Source organism: Mirounga leonina, unplaced genomic scaffold (genome assembly GCF_011800145.1).
Source record: "Mirounga leonina isolate KUSES-001 unplaced genomic scaffold, KU_Mleo_1.0 Mir_54, whole genome shotgun sequence".
Taxonomy (NCBI): Eukaryota; Metazoa; Chordata; class Mammalia; order Carnivora; family Phocidae; genus Mirounga; species Mirounga leonina.
In genome coordinates, this window is record NW_023270812.1 from 9,693,972 (window position 1) to 9,703,001 (window position 9,030).

The window sequence follows — 9,030 nt, forward strand, 5'->3', positions numbered from 1 at the left end:
AGAGCATCTCAGCAGCATACCTGCCCTGTTCCCTCAGGTCATGACAATCGCAGCTGACTGCGAGGAGCCGAAGGTGTTCTAAAAATAAGGGCTCTTTTCTGCGACGTTCGTCTGGTTTTCTTTCCTTTGCTTTATCTTCAAAGTCAACCAAATAGAGTCACTTTAGCAAGTCCCGGGACAGGAATGTCTCCTGGGGCACCTCTGTGCATTTGCCCTGTGGGGTGTGGCCCACGCACTTCGGTGGTTCACTGGTGGGCGGCCGAGCGAATGGGGTGGTCCCACAGGCACCAGTGGGGCCTGCACGGCTCCGTGGGGCTTCTGCGGCCACCTTCTGGCCTCGCGGACACTTTCCCACACACGGACACGCCACTGCATCTTCAGGCCTCCTCTTGCCTTTTACTCATGTTCCTGAGTCACCTGCTTTCTTTTATGGTCATCTTTAGAAGGGGACTGTCCACACTATACTATGGATGTGAAAATACATTTGGAAATCAATATCACATCTAACCTTAGTTGTAGAAGGTTTGCAACCATCTTGGGCCATAAGTGTTAACATGGGGACCTGAATGAGCAATTTTCTTAAGTAGTCACTAGAGCATTTCCACCATAACCATGCCAAAATAGAGTCTTTCAAAGTAGAATCCCTCCACCCCTCCCCCTTATAAATTCAGCTGCACATTTTAATGAGTACAAGCTGCAAGCCCATGGGCCTTGCGCGGTACGGTGTGGCCGGGGTGGTCTCAGCTGAGTGTCACAGCTCATGTGAACCGCAGAGATGCATTAAAGCAGGTCCCAGATGCGTGTGCTGGCTACTGTCCTTCTGAAACCCCCGGCCTGAAAATATAGCCCCCGAGTCATTCCAGGGGCGTGAAGCCTGCCAGTCTCATTCAGAGCCCTCTCTCCTCTGGAAACAGAAGAAAACACAATGGCCAACAGTCTAAGTGCTCATTCTCGGACTGAGTTTTGTGGATCTTGCTAATTTCATTCGGGAGAACAGAGCAGACAAAAGAAAGGACAGTTCTTTTCTGTAAGAAGCCAGAGAATACGTACGAGCGCCCCACCTCCTCTTCCAGGACCCCAGCCCAGCCATACTGGGTCAGTCCCCGAGCTGGAGGGCCGACCCCAGAACAGCGTGGACCCCTTTCTCTGTCATACAAGAGCTGCTATTCCATGAGGTACATTCAAAACGATGGCATTGTAGATGAAACTGTCACTCTTGGTAACCTTAACAGAGCTAAACTTCGGAAAAGCTGCTTTGTGGTATACTAACCTGAAGCAGATGTGTACGCTGAAGAGAGTCAGCAAGAGAGGCTGACAAAAGACGAGAGAAACTCCGTGTTTCCACAATGTACTGCAAAACTCTTTACAGAGAGGGTCCAACCAAAGCCAGCTCTGGGCAACACCCCAGAATGCCAAGTGCAAACCCTTCCCTGACGAGGCCCATTTCACTTTTCAAGCATTTAATAACTCGAGGATGGCATTAGCATATGGTTGTCCCTGTACTGTAGCTGAGGAGGCAGGAGGTCAAAAGGATGACGTGCCTGGCGAGGCCGAGGGCAGAGACGAGGGGCGTGCCAGGTGGCCAGGAGAAGGGGTGGCCAGCAAGGTCGGGATGCATCCAGTGGCAGGGAGCACTGTGAAGGGTGTGCAGGGACAGGAACACGGCCTGGGGATTCCAAGGACCCTTGCAAACCAAAGCTCGTTGGAGGAATGGCCGCTGTGTATTTTCTGGGTAGAAATCAAGTAGGGTTCTCTGACGAGTGGTGTTCCTGGGACACTCCTTCATGGATCTCAAGATATATATGCAAATTACCATCACAATAAGTACTGGCCAAGGAAGATTATTCTGACACCTGCTAAAGACAGCGAGGAAGACTCTATTCACCAGAGCACTGCAATGGGGTCTCGCAGTAGGAGAGCGAGACCGACCTCGACTCAGACACAGGAAGGAAGAGTGGGGATTTATGGGCAAGGAGCAGAGCTGGAGGGCTGGTGAGGGCAGGGTGAGTCTAAACTGACCTCATAGGATTCTCACTGCAGGCAGGGGGTGACCAGACATCACCTGCGGAGTGGTGGGGATAAGGAATTCGGTCAGATATCGGGGGGGGGTTCTCTCTAAATTGGCTCAGCAGGATTCTTGCTAACACTGGGCACTGCAAGGACGACGCAGGAGCCCAAGGTCGGAGCCTCGTTGCGAAGGGGACCCAGAGGAGCCTGACTACAGTTTGCTGGAGGAGAGTCTTTGTCACCTGCGTGGTGCTCTTGCCTGCGTGGTGAGAAATCACGGGTTTGTGGTCACTGCGCACGCATTCGCCGTCCAGAGCGCGGAGTGCAGGTGCCTCCCGGCTAACTGCCCCCCCCACCACGCCTCCTTGCTAGCTCGGGGCAGGAAAGGCTTCTGACACAGCTGCAAACCAGACGTGATGAACCATATTTTATACTGAGTATATTTGTGCCTCACCCATTTGCTTGATTAAATCACACTGTAGCTTTACAGACTATTTGTTGATAATTCCTACTTGAGTTTAATTTAATAGCTTTTACCAGTGAAAATATATCGGCAAACATGTAATGCCGGAGGAAAAATACAACACAACATAACCCAGCGTCATCAGAAATAAAAGCAGAGCATTCTAGAGGATGTCTTTAGTGCCAGCCCATCTGTACTTATTTGACAAGCACAAAACCTTCGGGCCCAAGAGGAAGGTTATTTCTGGCTAAACTACTGGTTGCCAGCTCCATACAAAACAGACCTATCCTCAGTTTCCCCACATTTCAGAAGAGCTCTTTCCACCAGAGCAGCCAAACGTCCTGAAGAACCCACACCACACTGGTTAACAGGTCTTGCCACCCAAGCCCCAAAGCTTCTCTCTCCACCTTCCTCCCTGCCCCAGAGAGTTCAGACTTCTCCCACCCACTGAATAACTGGCCACATCTGAGAACCATCCACCCAGCATGCAAGCAGCAGGGTGAAACCCTGGGTGATAAGTCAGATGATGTGTGCACTTCCATTTCTTTCCTGTGCTTCTGAATCATGAAAAATATACTGAAACCCTCTCTGCTGGATCAGGGTGTGTGGTGGAAGACAGTCGGCACAGAGGCTTAGGAGAAGAAGGCATAAAGGAGGTGATGAAGACAAATGGGGTGAAGTCTCAATATTTTTGGTTGTCTTTTCACATATTTTTGAACAAGCAACAATATTTTGGGGAGTTTTCTTTGATGTAAGGAGAGCAAGTATGTCATGAAATTGTTGAGATACAGCATATCCCAAAAAGCGACCACAAAGAAATTAATTTTAGTGTGTTTAAAATAGAATAAACATACATAAGCAAAACAGTAAGCAAATTAAATACTTATTAATATGGACTCTTTCTTGTGGTCTTCTCTGATTTTTTGTTGCTGTTCTTGTTGTCTGAAGGCCCAATAAAAATCAGGCCTCCCATAGAATTTTTGGGTGCTTTTACTGAAAGTACCTGAAAATTATTTTAATTAGAAATGGTTTTCCGGGAAACCACCCAAGATCTAGAAGAAGAGCTTACCTTTCAAGCACCAAGAATAAGCCTTAATGTTTAACTTTCCAGGAAGTTTTCTTTTTCTCCATGACCAGAGCCAACATCACTCCCAGGATTTGCTATGAGTCCCTTAGCATTTACTTTATTAAGACATCATGCTTCCCTTTAAAAGGGGTAAGCAGTTAAAATATATTCAAATGTGCACATAGACAACACTTGGTAACCTGCACCTGCAACCATGGGAAATGGAAATTAATTTGACAATCGGTATAATTAGACTGTTTAAGTTACAGATGCCAGAAATTTCACACAGTAGGTTCCATTCCTGGGCCTGCCTCTCTCACTAGATGTTAAGCTCATTGAGGGCAGAGATCATACAAAGATCACATCCTATGTACCAATTGCTCAGCACGATGTACATGGTGTATGCTAAAAATTCTTGGTGTAAACAACTGAGCAAGTCTGTAAATAAATGAAATTCTTCCACTCAACAGCTTACCACTTATCCATATCCCAGCTAAAGGACTTGCATTTTGTCCTTCTCACCCACCCTCAATTGTCTTTCAGTAAAAATGTCAAAAATGATAGCTAATAAAGAGAACCAACTCCCTGGTTTTGGTGACTCCAAACAAAATAACCTTTCCTGAAATGAACTGTCTTTGAGCATTGATCCCTTCAACAAACTGGTAGATAAATCATACTGAGTAAATAATGTCACTTTTTATTAATTTAAAAACTGTATCTCCCCCCCACCGCCCTGCCAGGCACTTCCTAGCCAACCCTTCTCAACCTCCCACAGCCCCAAGCCAGGCTTTGGAGCTTGAACGTCAGACCCCTGGAGTCTCTCCTGGGGAAGTGAAGGCTGAGCCAGGAGGATGCCTTCCCGAAGCTCCTGAACTTGGGCTGCTGACGCTGGGGCATTTCCTGACTCTAGAAGCCGCCTTAGCTCACGACGCCATGGGTTTGGGACCTGAATTGGTAATGCATTCACGGATTGGTGCAGCGGACTCACAGGGTGATACGTAAGAAAAGGAAGAGGAACACCGCCATCCAGCCAGACGATGGGAACTCCATCTCAGCAAATGGGGCCGATCCTAGTGAATGACGGTATTGTGTATGGAAGGAAGCCTGGGAGAAGTGATCTCTGGGCTTTTCTTCCCCTAAGTACAGAGGAAGGTCGTCTAAACTATTAATTATCAGGCTGAGTGTTTCTTGAGACAGCACAAGCCATGGGTTCTACAGGCCACAGGGGCAATCCCAGGTTCACACCATGCCAGGAGACACCCAACACTATGAAAACCATCACTAAGCCCAGAAAACATTCATCAGGATCCATAGCTAACAACTGACTAACAGTGCCACCATCCAGACTCCATGTTAAGTCTTTACGTACGATAGCTCACACCCGTCACTTTAACCCTACGGGGCAGAAAGTACTAGCCCTTCTCCCAGCAGAGGGAAATGGGGCTCACAGAGGTCAAGGAGCAACCACCTGCTGTGAAAGATGCACATGAGAATCCAATTCCGGTGGATGTGATACAAAGCCCAGATGCACCTGGAACTTTCCAACTGCCAAAAAAGGTTCTCTAGAATAATTTCAGGTTGTGGAGCACCTTCCAAAATACTCCTCAGAGTAATTTCCTTTTAATAATTACAAGAGCCTTCCTTCAAGTCCCATCTAATACACGGTAAACTCCCGTAACCCCACAACCCAGAGGGGCTAAAATTAATAATAGATGGCCCATGCTCTTACAGCAAGAACTTCCTTTAAAACAGCCTAGGCGCAAGTCCTTTGGCTTCACTGGGCTCCGTTTCCTCATCTATAAAATGGGCTGCTGAATCCGGAGCTGGTTACACCTTCCAGGTAGGCGCTGAGGCTCTCAGGCAGTGAGGTCAGCGCCCTGAAATCCGGGTGAAGGTCAGACAGTGAAACCTGATATCTTTCTAGGGCATGCACAAAGAAGTCTAGGAAAGATACCCAATTTCCCTTTAGAAACTCCAAAAATCACTCTTGCCAGAGTCAGTGATCTGGCCCTCTCAGTTGGGGCAATGCCGAGACACTATAAAAATATTTAAGCTATAATCCATAAACCGTTTTCCAAATCTGATTAAGTAATCTGGCTTCTCTGTTGGTTAGAGTTTACCCAATGCTGGATTCTAGATTAAAGTTAAATTTAAAAGCAAGTATGAAAACATTAATTTTAATGTTTTAATAAAGATAATAGTGTTTTCAACTTAAAGTAACTACTGTCACTTTCCTGTTTATGGCACTGGATTCTGAATTCAAAAAACAAAAATTTTCAGTCTCTGTGTATATTTTACAAAATAAATTTCACAGAAACAATGAAAAAAATGTTTATTTTTATAATTTCATCAGTCCAAACAGGAAATATACATCCATGCTAAGTGCTCTGTATGTCCTACTACCCAACCCCAAACTATTGACAGACCCCCCCCCAAATTTTACATTTTTTTGATGAGTGCTTCTTGGCCTACAATCTGCTGTGGATATGCAAGTGGATAAACAGACTTCTCTGGAAAAAGATGGAGAGACAGCTGGGCAGGAATATGGAACTTGCTGGACGGAAGCACAGGGTCAGCCACTTATTAGATCCCCCACTAGGTGGAGGCACCATGAGGCCAGGACTTCTAGGACTTGTGGCTTTGGATCTACAATGCTGAGCACACAGCAGGCTTTTAAAAAGCAGTTGCAGAATGAATTAGTTGGTAAGTTTTCAGCAAAATCCTCAATTTTTGGGCGGGGAGTCCCCCTATCAATAGAATGAGGATAGTAAAACATGCCTACTTGAGTTTTCACAAGAGACAGGTGAATGCATTTGTAGAGAACAGAGCATTGTATCCGAGCTATCTTTCTCAATACTTCTATCCGGCACCCAGCATCCAGGTTATATGAGGTGCTCATTGAGTGCGTGCTAATAGATCACATTCCTCTCTAGTCAGCTGACCTTCTGCCTATCTAATGGTGTATTTATGGTTTTTAGAAATTTTATTTTCACATTGATGAAACCTCATTTCTATCCCCCTCTTGGTTTCCCATTATGCTATTTTTATGAGGCACTTCCCAAACCCGGTTCTACAAGCTGAACCGTAACACTGGAGGTGAGTATATCATGCTGATGGGATTCCTGACCCTCCATGAGTTCAGCCCGGTATCTATTGCTGGTCTTCCTGAACAGCACTGGGAGTTTCCCCACCCGTGTGCCTCCCTTTGGCAAGGACAATAAGTGAAAAGGAGACAAGGAGCTGTATAATAAACTTGGCATTCTGATGAATAAAAACTTATTGGGCATAAAGGTAAATACTGTCCTGGCTTTCTGTTCTTATCAATTTTAGCTTTTTAAAAAGTGCCTGAAATCCGGGAAAATGATTTATCTCACTAACTCGTGTTTAACTTCTGTCAATGCAAGATTTGAGGCAAGCCCTCCTCCATTATTTGATTAACAGTTGTATTTGTTTGAAAAATATGTTCTACCCTCAGAAACCAGCCACAAAGATCCTATCTAGTCCAAATCTGACTTAGTGATACCATAACAGAAACTTTATACGAGTAATTTCCTGTTGCATTCATGTCTATTCCTGAGCTTTGCTTAAAGATCTGGTAATTGTAACAACCCATGCCTATATCAAATATCATGGCAGCCAGGACAAAGAAAACCAAGATGAAAAATGTGACATTGTTCCAATTGGCTTGACTTCCTTAGAAATAAGTCAAAGCCGAGATAGGTGCCAGCCTTGTGGCAAAGGCCAGGGCAATGTCAAAGGGAAACACTAGGCTGTGTAGCCAGCCCCTGCCCCCAACATCACAATCTCTCTCTCTCTCTCTCTCTCTCTTTTTTTTTACTTAAACACGTTCCACCGTTTGGTCATCTATAGATTCAACAATGTAATTTGGACACCGGGATGAAGAGAACAAGATTTGATTGCTGAAATAAAAAACCACATCAGAGAACTGTCCACAGATGATTTTGGAAACCCAAAGATGACAAGATGAGGGACAGGAGAAAAGGACATAATTTTCAGGGTCCTCTGGGTTTCAGGGCGAATCTCTATCAAACCCGGGGCTGCAGGGATATTGCGCCAGGCACTTCGCTACTGAGCACCGTTTCAGACTGGCCCGAGTAGACTGTATTGTCACCTTTTAACATATACGTATGTATTATATATAGTCAATGCTACACTGATTTCAAATACACATACATCTGCACGATAAGGTAGCACTTGCGTGGCTGCGGGCCACGGAAAGATAAACCCACCTCCCCAAACCCAGACCCTCAGCCGAGGGGAGCGCCGCGGGGGTTCTGTTTTTGGGACTTTGGAAGTGCCACACGGAGCCGCGGTCCAGCTGCACGGACCGAAACGCCCTCCCTGCCCCGGGCACCTATGTGGGCACGGCGACCGCTCCGCATCCTGCGCAGACCCAGGAACAAAATTAGTTAGAAATTCCCCAGGGGCAGAGTTTAGTGCCCGAGGAGAACACGAGGACCGGTCCAGTTATTGCTAGGTCCCAACAATAGCGTTCGGTTTTAGAAAACCCGGACCGGCTCTCAAATAACTTTAACTCCCTGACATGGGTCTGTGGGTACCGTGCATGTGACAATAGAAAGGGCTCGGGATGGCTCCGCGACCCGCAGCATCCTCCAGGGCGCGGCGGGGACCTGGGTACCTGCGCACACAGAGGCGATAGCATTTACCTCGAGTCGACTTAGACTGGAGCTCTTGGAGCGCGACTTCTTGCGCAGGTACACGGAGAAGAACCTGCGCACGGTGAACTTCTTCATGCTCAGGTCCATCGCCCCGCGCCCAGCCGGGAGGAGCCGCAGGCCCGGAGGACGCGCATTCCCGGCGCATCCCAGGCGCGCGGGGTCAGGTCCGAGGGCGGGTGCGCGCCGCCGGGGAGCCCGCCGCGGCGGCCATCGGCGCGGGGCGCGGGCTGCGGGCACAAAGGGCAGGCTGAGCCGGCCACCGCGGCCGGGGCTCCAGCGCACCCTCCTCCCTCCCTCCCTCCTCCTCCTCCTCCTCCCCCTCCTCCTCCTCCCGCAGGCTGCGAGGACCAGCCCCGGACAGCCCCGCCCCGCCCCGCCCTCAGCCACTACCGCCAATCAGTGCCCGCCGCCCGCCGCTCCCTCCTCCTCCTCCCCCTCCTCCTCCTCCCCTGCCCCCTCCTGCTGCTGAAGCTGGTGCGGCCGCCGCGGCCGCCGCCCCGCGAGGACCAGCCCCGGCAGCCCCACCCCACCCCGCCCACAGTCACTACCGCCAATCAGATGCTCCCTCCTCTCCCTCCTCGTCCTCCTCCCGCAGCTGCCGGGGCGGCCACCGCCCCGCGAGGACCAGCCCCGCCCCGCCCCGCCCTCCGCGACTGCCGCCAATCAGCAACCCCAACCCAGGCGCTCCCTCCGCCTCCCGCCCTGAGAGGACCAGCGCCGAGCAGCCCCGCCCCGCCCCTGACCCCTCCCCCGCCACTACCACCAATCAGCGCCACCGGCCCACCGCCCCAGGC

At 49.0% G+C, this 9,030-nt stretch overlaps 1 protein-coding gene across 1 annotated transcript in view; it reads right to left on the bottom strand.

The window, feature by feature from the left end:
* Positions 1-8,512, bottom strand: part of LOC118001843 (ribosomal protein S6 kinase alpha-2-like) — a 155,719-nt gene extending 147,207 nt beyond the window's left edge. The window contains exon 1 of the mRNA XM_034992008.1: positions 8,225-8,512. Within this exon, the coding sequence (XP_034847899.1) occupies positions 8,225-8,323 (99 nt within the window). The 5' untranslated portion in view covers positions 8,324-8,512. The remainder of the gene's footprint in view (positions 1-8,224) is intronic.
* Positions 8,513-9,030: the final 518 nt, after the last annotated feature.